Source organism: Chiloscyllium punctatum, chromosome 44 (assembly GCF_047496795.1).
Source record: "Chiloscyllium punctatum isolate Juve2018m chromosome 44, sChiPun1.3, whole genome shotgun sequence".
Lineage (NCBI taxonomy): Eukaryota > Metazoa > Chordata > Chondrichthyes > Orectolobiformes > Hemiscylliidae > Chiloscyllium > Chiloscyllium punctatum.
The window spans coordinates 21,313,517-21,327,381 of record NC_092782.1 but is presented as its reverse complement, the minus strand read 5'-3'; the positions used below and the strand labels follow the sequence as shown (position 1 = coordinate 21,327,381).

The window sequence follows — 13,865 nt, the reverse complement described above, 5'->3', positions numbered from 1 at the left end:
AATCCCTCTGCTAATGAACGATAATACTCCATAGGCCTTCTTACAAACTCTATCCACCTGAGTGGCAACCTTCAAAGATCTATGTACATAGACCCCAAGATCCCTCTGTTCCTCCACCTGACCAAGAACCCTACCATTAACCCTGTATTCCGCATTCTTATTTGTTCTTCCAAAATGGACAACTTCACACTTGGCAGGGTTGAACTCCATCTGCCACTCCTCAGCCCAGCTCTGCATCATATCTAAGTCCCTCTGCAGCCGACAACAGCCCTCCTCACTGTCCACAACTCCACCTATCTTTGTATCATCCGCAAATTTACTGACCCACCCTTCGACTCCCTCATCTAAGTCATTAATAAAAATTACAAACAGCAGAGGACCCAGAACTGATCCCTGCGGAACTCCACTTGTAACTGGACTCCATGCTGAATATTTACCATCTACTACCACTCTCTGACTTCGACCGGTTAGCCAGTTTTCTATCCAATTGGCCAAATTTCCCTCTATCCCATGCCTCCTGACTTTCCGCATATGCCTACCATGGGGAACCTTATCAAATGCCTTACTAAAATCCATGTACACTACATCCACTGCTCTACCCTCATCCACATGCTTGGTCACCTCCTCGAAGGATTCAATAAGACTTGTAAGGCAAGACCTACCCTTCACAAATCCGTGCTGGCTGTCCCTAATCAAGCAGTGCCGTTCCAGATACTCGTAAATCCTATCCCTCAGTACCCTTTCCATTACTTTGCCGACCACAGAAGTAAGACTAACTGGCCTGTAATTCCCGGGGTTATCCCTATTCCCTTTTTTGAACAGGGGCACAACATTCGCTACTCTCCAGTCCCCTGGTACCACCCCCGTTGCCAGTGAAGACGAGAAGATCATTGCCAACGGTACTGCAATTTCCTCTCTTGCTTCCCACATAATCCTAGGATATATCCCGTCAGGCCCGGGGGACTTGTCTATCCTCAAGTTGTTCAAAATGTCCAACACATCTTCCTTCCTAACAGATATCTCTTCTAGCTTATCAGTCCGTTTCACACTCTCCTCTTCAACAATACAGTCCCTCTCGTTCGTAAATACTGAAGAGAAGTATTTGTTCAAGACCTCTCCTATCTCTTCCGACTCAATACACAGTCTCCCACCACTGTCCTTGATCGGACCTACCCTCGTTCTCGTCATTCTCAGGTTTCTCACATACGCATAGAATGCCTTGGGGTTATCCTTGATCCTATCCGCCAGGGATTTTTCATGCCCTCTCTTAGCTCTCCTAATCCCTTTCTTCAGGTCCCTTCTGGCTATCCTGTATCCCTCCACTGCTCTGTCTGAACCTTGTTTCCTCAACCTTATGTAAGCCTCCTTCTTTCTCTTTACTAGACATTCAACCTCCCTCGTCAACCAAGGCTCCCTCACACGACCATTTCTTTCCTGCCTGATCGGTTCATGTGGACGTACTGGTTACAAAGGCCCAACAATGTCTCTTCTTCCTCAGGCAGCTGAGGAAATTTGGCAAGACGGCGAATACCCTTGCCAACTTTTATAGGTGCGCCATTGAGAGCATTCTCTCTGGATGTATCACTACCTGGTATGGCAACTGTAACATTCAAGATCAGAGACGTTATGGAAAGTGGTGAACTCGGCCCAGACGATCACAAAGGTCAATCTCCCATCTCTAGACTCCATCTAACAGGCCCACTGTCAATGAAAGGCCGCCAGCATTCTCAAAGATCCATCCCACCCTGTCAATGTTTTTCTACAACCTCGACCATCGAGGAGAAGGTACAGAGATTGAACACACGCACCAGCCGGTTTCAAAACAGTTTCTACCCTACTGTTGTTAAGGACATTGAATGGACTCACAAACTGCTGACATTTGCCTGTACTTGTGCTTTTGTTTTTGCTGCTCTTTATTTACTTATCTATGCTATATAACTCTGTGATCTGTCTGTATTGCTTGCAAGACAAAGCTTTTCACTATGCCTCGGTACCTTTGACAATAAATTCAATTCAATGCAATTCAATTCAATTCATTCAATACTTTGTGCATGTCATCTTCCTTTACACCATTTTCAGAACTCAGATGTATATCTGTTCCTGACACTAAAAGAGTTTTAGGAATTGTGTTGTTGGAAAACTCTCTGAACTGTCATCTATTTCACTTCAAAGTCAATCCATTCAGGTTGTCACCTCAACTGAGTGTGTCTGACTACAGATCTGTGATGGTTCGGAATGGAACCATGCCCTCGCTTGTGAGTAGATCACTCTGACCTCCCCTCCAGGCAAAGCAGGAGACTCCATAGAGTCATCGATCATAGAGGTCAACAGCACTCGAAAGAGAAAGGCCCTTCAGCCCATCAAATCTGTGTCAGTTTAAAACAAGCACCTAATGATTCTAATCCTATTTTCCAGCAGTTGGCCTCTAGCCTTGCATGCTTTGACACTGCAAGTGCACATGTAAATAGTTCTTAAATGTTATAAGGGTTTTTACGGGGTCACTTACAGGCAATGAGTTCCAGATTCCCACCAACCATTGCTTGAAATACTTTTACTCACATTTCCTCACATTTCCTGCCCCTTCCCTCTCTTTCTTATTTACTCAATGTAAAAGAGGATTGTTAGAAATCTGGAGATAATAGTTTTCATAGTTATAATGTAATACTGCATTCCTTGAATAAACTACAAGGGAAATGCTCAGTGTCTTTATTTTAACATTCAACCTTCATCTCAACACATTATGATTTCTTGCTTCTCAATTCATTACTTGTTTATCCTGCCAAAATCTCTCTCTTTAAGTAAACTTTCCATATTCATGGCCATATCCTTGATTTGCCATTTCACATGATCTTACTATTCAAATCACAATTATGGCCATCTCCAGTCACCTTCCATGTGTTACTCTACCCACGTCACAAGCTTATTTCCCTTTGTATCCATCCATGGGTAAAATTTTACCCAATTAACTTAGAACTGCAATTTCGACATTCCAGCTGGCTAGCCTTCAAATGTTCATTTGTTATAACATTCCTACAACTTTTGATTTGCTGAATCCCATGCTGACCTCCACAATTGATACCCTTGTTCTCACTACTCCCTCTCACCCTGGCCAATTCCTTTTATCGCTCTCATCTTCCTTCCTTTAGGTCCAGCAGAAGTAAACTTAGAGTCATAGAGCTGTACAGCATTGAAACAAATCCTTTAGTTCAACTTGTCCATGCTGACCAGGTATCCTAAATTAATCTAATTCCATTTGGGATTAGTTCTGGTCTCCCTAACCCCAGGGAAAAGACTTTGTCTATTTATCCTATTCATGCCCCTCATAATTTTATAAACCTCTATAAGGTTCAGCCTCTAACGCCCCAGGGAAAACAACCCCAGCCTATTCAACCTCTCCCTCTAACTCAAATCCACCAACCCTGGCAACATCCTTGAAAATCTTTTCTGAACTCTCACATTTCACAACATCCTTCCGATAGAAAGGAGACCAGAATTGCATACAATATTCCAAAAGTGGCCTAACCAATGTCCTGTAGAGCGGCAACATGACCTCCCAATTCCTTTACTCAATACTCTGACCAATAAAGGAAAGCACACCAAATGCCTTCTTCACTATCCTATCTACCTGCGACTCTACTTTCAAGGAGCTATGAACCTGCACTCCAAGGTCTCTTTGTTTAGCAACACTCCCTAAGACCTTACCATCAAGTGAATAAGTCCTGTTAAGATTTGCTTTCCCAAAATGCAACACCTCGCATTTATCTAAATTTATCTAAATTATCTAAATTATCCATCAGCCACTTCTCAGGCCATTGGCCAATCTGTTCAAGATCCTGTTGTAATCTGAGGTAACCCTCTTCACTGTCCACTGCACCTCCAATTTTGGTGTCATCTGCAAACTTACTAACTATACCTCCTGTATTCACATCCAAATCATTTATATAATTGATGAAAAGTAGCGGATGCAGCACCAATCCAATGGTCACAAGCCTCCAGTCTGAAAAACAACCCTCCACCAACACCCTTCGAGCTAGTTCTGTATCCAAATGGCTATTCTCCCTGTATTCCATGAGATCTAACCTTGCCAACCATGGGGAACTTTGTCGAACGCCTTACTGAAGTCCATATAGATCACGTCTACTGCTCTGCCCTCATCAATCCTCTTGGTAACTTCTTCAATCAAGTTCATGAAACATGATTTCCCTAATCAGTTAATCTTTCTTCCCACCTATCTGCTCCACCCTCCCCTCCATCCACCTATGGCACTCTCAGCTACCTTCTCCCCAGCCCTACCCCCCCCTCCCATTTATCTCTCCACCCCTGAGACTCCTAGCCTCATTCCTGATGAAGGACCTTTGCCTAAAACGTCGATTTTCCTGCTCCTCGAATTCTGCCTGACCTGCTGTGCTTTTCCAGCACGACTCTAATCTTGACTCTGATCTCCAGCATATGCAGTACTCACTTTCAACAATCCCTAATCAGTCCTTGCCTTTCCAAATACTTGTCCCTCAGGATCCCCTCTAACAACTTGCCCACCACTGACGTCAGGCTCACCAGTCCATAGTTACCTGGCTCAGCCTTACCATGTTTCTTAAACAGTGGCACCATGTTAACCAACCTCCAGCCTCCTGGCATCTCACTTGTGACTATCGATGATACAAATATCTCAGCAAAGGACCTAGTGATCACTTCCCTAGCTTCCCACAGAGCTCTAGGGTACACCCAATCAGGCCCTGGGGATTTATCCACTTTAATGCGTTTCAAGACATCCAGCACTTCCTCCTCTGTGATAAGGGCATTTTTCAAGATGTCACCATCGATTTTCTTAAATTCTATATCTTCTATGTCCTTATCCACAGTAAACACTGATACAAAATACTTGTTTAGTATTCCTCCATCATCTGCAGCTCTACACAAAGGCTGCCTTGCTGATCTTTCAGTGGCCCTACTCGCTCCTTAGTTACCCTTTCGTCCTTAATGTATTTGTAATAACCCTTTGGATTCTCCTTAATCCTATTTACCAAAGCTATTTCATGTCGCCTTTTTGCCCTCCTGATTTCCCTCTTAAGCATACTCCTACTTCCTTTATACTCTTCTAAGGATTCACTCAATCTATCTTGTCTATACCTGACATATGCTTCCTTCTTTTTCCTAACCACTGCGATAAAACTAACATAGAACGTAGAACAGGTCCTTTAGCCCTCAATGTTGCAACGACCTGTGAACTAATCTAAGCCCATCCCCTACACTATTCCATCATCATTAGATTACTTACAATGTGGAAACGGGACCTTCGGCCCAACAAGCCCGCACCGACCCTCCGAAGAGCAACCCACCCAGACCCATTCCCCTACATTTATCCCTGCCCCTAACACTACGGGCAATTTAGCATGCCCAATTCACCTAACCTGCAGATTTTTGGACTGCGGGAGGAAACCGGAGCCCCCAGAGGAAACCCACGCAGACACGGGGAGAATGTGCAAATTCCACACAGACAGTTGCCTGAGGCTGGAATTGAACCTGGGTCTCTGGCACTGTGAGGCAGCAGTGCTAACCACTGTGCCATTGTGCCACCCATATACTTATCCAAGGACTATTTAAATGCCCCTAATGTGGCTGAGCTAACTACACTGGCAGGCAAGGCATTCCATGCCCTTACCACTCTCTGAGTAAAGAACCTTCCTCTGGCATCTGTATTAAATCTATCACCCTCAATTTGTAGCTATGCCTCCTTGTACAAGCTGACATCATCATCCTCGGAAAAGGACTCTCACTGTCCACCCTATCTAACCAATCTGATCATCTTGTATGTCTCTATTAAATCTCCTCTTAACCTTCTTCTCTCCAATGAGAACAGACTCAAGTCCCTCAGCCTTTCCTCATAAGACCTTCCCTCGACCAGGCAACATCCTGGTAGATCTACCCTGCACCTTTTCCAATGCTTCCACATCCTTCCTGTGATGGGGCGACAAGAATTGTACACAATGTTCCAAATGCGGCCACACTAACATTTTGTACAGTTGCAGCATAACATCACGGCTCTGGCACTCAATCCCTCAAATGATACTTCCTCATCCTCCCAATACATCTTCAATCTTTCACACCATCCTCCTCAATGTGTCAGCAGCTTTTGACAGAGTGACTACATCATTCTTCTCTAACCTTTCTCCACTGTTGTCCAGCTGCCCGGACCACTGTGTTGTTTCAATTCTTATCTATCCAATCATAGCCAGAGAATCACTTATAGTGATTTCTCTCCCTGCTCATTTAGGGTCACCTATAGGGTCCTGCAATGATCTACGTGAGGTCCCCTCCTATATATCATCCACATTCTGCCCCAGAAGGTTAAAGCAGATTGTTTGCAATCTTGGTGTCACATTTGAGTCTGAAATGAACTTCCAACCCCCGTATTAAAGTCATTGCAATAAACCAATGATTACAGCCTCATTAACAGTGACCAAGACAGTATTAACATAGGCCTCAGGTCATCTTCTCCAAATCCAAATATTCCTGCTTTTTTAAAATTCATTTGTGGGATTTGGGTATCGCTGCCTGGGCCAGCATCTACTGACCATCCCTCGTTTCCCTTGCCCAGGATATGGAATAGGCAATTTTGAAATAAGGTGAGAAATTTCTTCAAAGAGTAGTGAATCTGTGGGATTCTCTACTGCAGGAGAATATGAAGTGACTGAATGCGTTTAAGAAAGAAATACATTTCTAAAAGCTAAAGGTAACAAGGGGAATGGGAGAGACCAGGAGTATTGTGTTGAGACAGAGGATCAGTCATGATCATGTTGAATGGTGTTCTAAGACCCACCAAAAAAAAGATAGTGGCAGTGAGTGAGTAACCTAGCAACAGGACAAAGCAGGGGAGAATCACAAAAGGAACAGCCCAATCCACATGGTGACTGACAAAATAGAAAATGCAGGAAGCAATCTCTAATAAGGGGGAAGTCATGGAACAGGCCCGAACAGCACCATAGATAAGAAAAGTCCATGACAAGTTGAAATATGGCCAAACTGGCAGAGATGATTCACTGGACACAGGAATGCTTCAGAATGAACAGCCAATTCAAACCAGGTCAGTACCCTTCTCTGTGCAATCAGCATTGTAGATGATGTTTTAACAAAGCACATGTAAATAGAAAAACCTCCACTTATGACACCATTAGCAGAGCTTTCAATATGTGTTTGATAAAATATAATCAAAGCGTAAAATGAAATAAAATGAAGTAAAAGCACAGAGAAAGCATCAATTCACTTATCATTGACATACATTTCTGCGATTGGATTGTGCATGGAGTTTTAGATTTCTCACAGTCCATTAAAACTGAAGTATGGAAAGAGAAGAGTCTTTGTTCAAGGCGATAGAGAGGGAATTATGGAAAATACAATTTGCAACAATGCAACAAATTGGGCTTTATGCAATGTGTCCAAAAGCTGAAACCAGGTACCATCACACAGTGTACTTGCTGTAATGGAAGGGGGTGTGGCCAGTGTAACAGTTTACTTGCTGTTTTGTTGAAAGTTGGTAAGTCACCAGGAATAGAGTGTAGGGATCTGTAGCATCTACAGACCTTAAAGCTTAATCTCAATCTTCAAAGCAGTAATCTGAAGCACAAGTAGAAGTCACTTGGAATATCTTGGAGTATTGAAGGCAAGCCATAGGTTTGTTAAAGGTAGTGATTCATTTTGATTGAGTTTTTGATGAGGTAACAGAGATGGTTGATGACAACAATTGATGTGGTTTAGATGGACTTCCAGAGGTCTTTGATAAAAAGCCACACAATTGACTTGTAGAAAAGTCAAAGCACATGGGCAAAAGAGGTAGGAAACAGAGACAAGTAATCAGCAGTTGTAATTCAGTTGCAGGACATTGTACAATGCAATTTTTGCAGGTACCAATACTATGACCAATGCTTTTCTTGATGTGCATGAATGATATACCATTTGGGTATACATGACGCAATTTCAAAATTTGTATATGGCAGGAATGTTGAAAAATTTGTTAAGTGTGGGGAGGACAGTGAGAGATTTCAAGAGGTGAAACTGATGGATATGTTGCAGATGAAATTGCATGCAGAGAAGTGTGAACTGATGTGAAAAATGTGCAACAACAGAATAAAATTTTAAAATGCAATTCAAAAGGAGCAGAGGGGCCTGAAGATAAATATGCACAAACAATTCAAGGTGGAAAACTTCAAATGTTTAAACTGGATTCCAGTATTTCAAAATCCATGAACAGAGTTCAAAACCAAAGCAGTTATGAGTAACCTTTGTAATAACAATTCACCTTCAACTGGAGATTGTGTTCAATTCTGGGAGCATGCTTTGGGAATGATGGAAAGATTTCAGAGAGAAAACAATGAAAATATTCATGAGTCCATAACTCTAAACAGCAGCTCATAGGTCGGAATATACTCACAATTGTGTTCTGAACACAACAGTCAGCAGTTCGAATCCTACACCTGCCCCGAGACCAATGTCAAGCCCAAGAAGAACAGCAGCAATGAAAGCCATTATCCAAACCAGCTGAAAGAAATGAAGACTTGCGTCAATATTATAGATTCAGCCTTCTTCAAAACCTGTTAACAAACTGATACTGAGGTGTAATGTAGGAGTAACACTGCCAGACAGTGTCACAGTAACACTGAGTGACAGTGCAGGCAGTAACACTGAGGGACATTCAAGTCACCTAAGTAGATGAAACAACTCAGAAAATAGTGGTACTGGCTTATATTTTTTTTAATATTGAATTTGATATTTAAAAGGGAGTTTGTTTAAAGAAAGAGGCTTACTCTTTTGAGATACTGAGAATATTGAAGGACTTAAAATCTGGATTTTCATACTGTTACATTCAGAGAAAACACAAAATATTTATAACTGGGTGAAGGAAGAATGTTAAGAGTGTCTCTTATTGGACTGAGGAGGTGCTCATTAAAAGCAAAATCATTGTGCTGGTTGGAAAGAGGAAAGGGAATGGAAAGACGGTGAAGGAAAGGGAAAGAAAGAAAGATAAACAGAGAGAACAGAAAAACAGAGATATGAAGTCAAATCAAAACAGGGCAATAAACAATCATAGAAAAGGGGAGAGTGAAACAGAAATAGAGAAAACGAAAAGTTGAACAAAAAGAGAAAATGGTCAAATGTTGACAACTGTAAGTTAGTTCCTGTTTCATAACTTATTCGTGGAAGAAACAGGAAGTTCTATTTCCTCAGTTGTTATAAAAAGGTCACTAACCAAGTGCCAGTATTTCTATAAAATTAATTACAGCACAATAGTTCTGGTAATCAGTTCTGGTAATCTGGTAATCAGACGTTCAGAAAGGCCCTGAATGGCAGGCAGAATCCCAGAAAGTTTTTGCGTACATCTTTCCTCACTGCCTGTTACTGACTTTGATTGAATGGGAAACATATGCGGGGCTGATTGTGTTTCTTCTGCCTATTCTTTGTGATGTCATCTCCTCTACTTTCTCTCTGAGCTCCACATCTGGGAATCTGCTTCTCAAAAATGGTAGCTGATGAAGTCACTTACAAAATGCAGCAGCTGACGCTGCGTCTCATTTGCACTTACACAGTCAAACTTGTCTTTCTTCCACAGAATCCCGATTTCTCTGAATTGCATTAACATTCCTTTCAAATTTATGATGACAAGAGCTCCTAAAACCGACTGTGAGGAGAATAAAAAGACAAAATAAATAGGTGTGTCAACACATTTAAAAGACCAGACTCCTTCTATTCTGACTTCTGCTGATAGAGAAATACAACATTTGTATGGATGAGTTATGGAGCTTCATTCCAAGGCTGACTGTTTTGTTCAGATCCTTTATATTGAGCTCCCTTATAGATTATGAATAGGTATGAGCAACAATGCCACAAAGTTCTATCTGGGAATGAGGACTACACCTTATCCAAAGGTGTACACGGTAATGGGTTCCAACTAAAATGCCTCATCGATCAATTTTATCGTAGGCAGTTAATAATTTTTACAGTCTGTTAATATATTATTAGACAATGAAAATCATTTTTATTTCTTTAAACAATTTTATACTTTTCACTTTCTTCTGTTAAGAAATCTTAAAGTTGTATACAGTATTCTAAAGTTGTATCATATTTACAGAGTACAAAACCAAGGAGGTTGGGTCAAACATTTATAAAATATGGAATTGTTTTCATCTGCAGAATTGTATGCAGTTGTAGGTATGATACTGTATGAAGGATGTCAAGGCAATGATAAAGGTATAGTCAGGATTTACTAGAATTATTTCAGAGTTGAGGGATCTCAGATCTGTGCAAACAATGGGGAAACTAGAAGTGTTTTCCTTAGATCAGTGTTAAAAAATCATGAAGGGTTTTAACTGAGCAGATAAAAAGAAACTGTTTGCTGTGGCAAGAGGGGTTGCAAGCAAAATACATTGATTTAAGATGATGGCAAATGGAGATGGGAATTGCTTGCATGCAATTGCTCATGATCTGAAATGGCACTGAAAGCATATTCAATAATAGCTTTCAAAAGAGAATCAAAACAATACTTGAAACAAAAAGCATCCAAGTTCATTGGGAGAGAACTGGGGTGTGAAATTTATTAGATAGCTCTTTCAAAGAGGCCACAGAGAAGTGAATGGTCTCTTCTGTACAATTCCATGTTTTCATACGTTAAGAGCAGTTGAATTTCAGACACTCCTGTCCCTCTAAATGGCCAAACAAAACGACAAATAAATGAGTTTTGCCAATTATGCAGAACTTGCTTTTTTTTATCTGATTAAACAATAGCTCTCCAGTGAAATGGAGATATGCATTACATACACCTCCTAAAACCAGCAAAGGCACTTGTCAGATTTCAATGATTGCACCGTTTCTACTCAACCTCAGGTGACTCTGTTTACAATGGGCAATAAAAAGCCATCATTAAAGCCCAGACTGTCATTTTAGAGCATAAATGTCTGAGTACCTACCTTGGGGAGTGGTGCAAGCAGAAATCCAATGGCCAGAGTTACAATCATCACCATCACAGCAGATATCAGACTAGCAAGCTGTGTCAAAATGAATCAATGGATTAATCAATTAAGAATGTTCTCATTTTATTCAATTGCTATTTTCCTCAATTTTAAGCACCCTGTATGTTCAGCAGTCAGTTTCTTGGTGCAAAGTCTCTTGGTTCCTGATAGGTCAGTTGTTTAGGGAGTATTTTGAGGCTTTGGGGAGGGTGTAGAGAGTCTTTACAGGAATGATACAATGGATCAGGAGAGGTGGCTTCCAATGATGAGGATTGATCTCACATTATCACATTGGGGTGGCACAGTGGCTCAGTGGTTAGCACTGCTGCCTCACAGCACCAGGGCCCAAGGCTCGATTCCAGCCTCAGGTGACTGTCTGTGTGGAGTTTGCATGTTCTGCGTGGGTTTCCTCTGGGTGCTCAGGTTTTCTCCCATAATCCAAATATGTGCAGGTCAGGTGAATTGGCCATGCTAAATTGCCCATAGTGTTAGGTGCATTAGTCAGAAGGAAATGGGTCTGGGTGGGTTATCCTTCAGAGGGTCGGTGTGGACTGGTTGGGCTGAAGGGCCCATTTCCACACTGTAGGGAATCTAATCTAAACAAAATGTGAAAAATTTGGCATAGAATATGTGGATAATTTATTTCTAATAAAGTTAATTGTTAAGATCTGAAATCCACGACTTGAATAGGTGATGGATGGCAAATCAATAATCATTGTTCAAAAGGAATTAGATCAATACGAGAAGAGGGGGAATTTGCAGGGCTATGGGAAAATGCAGAGGTGTAAAACCAATTCTGCCAAAGGACAGGCACAGTTTTCTGTGTCAATTGATTCTATTCTATTCACTTCTAGACAAATTTCTAGGATTGGACTTTTAATCTGGGATTGAGAACACAATCCCTGGGGAACAATTCCAAATCATATTCTCTGCATCATATTGAGACCACTGATATGATGAAGCTTTTAAATGCAAGCAGGAGAGTTAGGCACTCAAAGAGCTGCCCGGAGGCAAGAGCTCAAAATGGACAATGTTTTGGAAGCCAGGGAAGCCATGAAGTGGGTTTGTGACTCACTGAGGAAATGGCTCATGAAAGTTTGCAGATCACCAGAATTGGCACAGGCAGATGGCCACAAATGGTTCCAAAGTTCTCTGACACTTCTCCTGAGGTATTAACTGAGATAGCCACTGAGAGGTGAGAGATATTGTTGCTGGTGTCTCAATGAAATCCACCCGCAGATACAAAAGAAGGACCTGGATGACATTGGGCCTGGAGGTTAGCAGTAGAGGAATGACTAGAAAGATGTAGGCCAGGGTCATAAAAGATTTAATGTTCTGGTAAGATCTGAGGAACAGCTCCCTAATTCTATAAAGAGCTACATGTGCTTGAGTAAACTGAGTACCCAATAATCCCACAATTTCAATACAAGTAGCTTGATGTGTCACTCAGACATCAGGCACCTTCATAAATGGAGTATGAGTGAGAGGGTTGAGGAGGGTCATGTCAATGTCATGCACAAAAAGGTCATAGAACCAAGTGTATTCTCGTAGATCATTGTTACACCTCACCTGAAAGAAAATAAATCTCACAACAAACAGGTGTGAGTGGTGTTGTGGAGTTACACAATCTGACCCTGACAACTATGGAAACCAACAGACACTGATAGCACTAGAATCTGTGAAAAATAGATAGTTCGATCTTTGGTTGAGGGGTACAGAGGAAACTCCCACCTAATGTTGCCACAAATGTTGTGCCATTAATGGGGCTAGTGGTGCCAAGGCACTTGTTGAGCAGGCTGGAGAAATTGCCCCCACCCATGCTGCTTGTGACACCTGCAAAAAACTTCAATAAATGAGTCAAACAAAATGTAGGGTGTTCTGGACACTGTCATGATCCTAGATGACCACACATGCAGGCAGTGTCCCGGCTTCAGAAGCTGGAACCCCCAGTCTTGGAGCTGGAACAATGGTTGGAGACACTGTGGAGGTTGAGAGTTACGTGGATAGCATATTCAGAGAGGTGGTCATACAAGGGAATGGGCAACCACCGGACAGTGCAGAAAGTACACACAGATAGTGCAGGTGTCTCCTGGGGTACCACTCACTAACTGGTATTCCATTTTGGAAGCAGATGAGGGTTCTGGTACCTCAGAGGAGTTCAGCCAGAGCCACGCTTTGGGCATCATAAACAGCTTGACTGCACAGCACAGAGGGAGGAAGAAAGGAAGAGCAATAATGATAAGGGATTCTTTAGTTAGGGGCAAACAGCCACTTCTTCAGCAGAAGGAAGGTGATAGGCTTACGAAGAAGTTGTATGGTGTGTTGGCTTTCATTAATGGGGGATTGAGTTTAAGAGCTGCAAAGTTATGCTGCAGCTCTATAAAGCGCTGCTTAGATCACACTTGGAATATTGTGTTCAGTTCTGGTCGCCTCATTATAGGAAGGATGTGGAAGCTTTAGAGAGGGTTCAGAGGAGATTTACCAGGATGTTAGAGGGTTTGTCTTGTGAAGAAAGGTTGAGGGAGCGAGGGCTTTTGTCATAGGAGTGAAGAAGTGGCTTGATACAGGTGTACAAGATGATGAGATGTTGTGGAGGAGCCGGTGCTGGACTGAGGTGGACTAAGTTAATAATCACACAACACTAGCTTTTGGAGCGCTACTCCTTCATCAGGTAACTGTGGAACAGCAACATAAGACACAGAATTTATAGCAGAATTCTCGAATGAATTGAAACCTGCAACCCCATTCTAGGTTTGTTCAATATATCATTTCAGTTGCATGACAGTGTGATATTTTGCTATAAATTCTGTGTCTTATGATCCTGTTCCACAGCTACCTGATGAAGGAGCAGCACTCTGAAAACTAGTG

General features: G+C 41.9%; 1 protein-coding gene across 1 annotated transcript in view; it reads right to left on the bottom strand.

The window, feature by feature from the left end:
• The window catches only part of LOC140466796 (chloride anion exchanger-like), a 73,817-nt gene that overhangs the window by 38,076 nt on the left and 21,876 nt on the right, over positions 1 to 13,865 (bottom strand). Inside the window, exons 10-12 of the mRNA XM_072562437.1 lie at positions 10,956 to 11,033; positions 9,575 to 9,670; positions 8,426 to 8,532 (exon numbers count right to left, since the gene is read on the bottom strand). Coding sequence (XP_072418538.1) covers positions 8,426 to 8,532; positions 9,575 to 9,670; positions 10,956 to 11,033 — 281 coding nt within the window. The remainder of the gene's footprint in view (positions 1 to 8,425; positions 8,533 to 9,574; positions 9,671 to 10,955; positions 11,034 to 13,865) is intronic.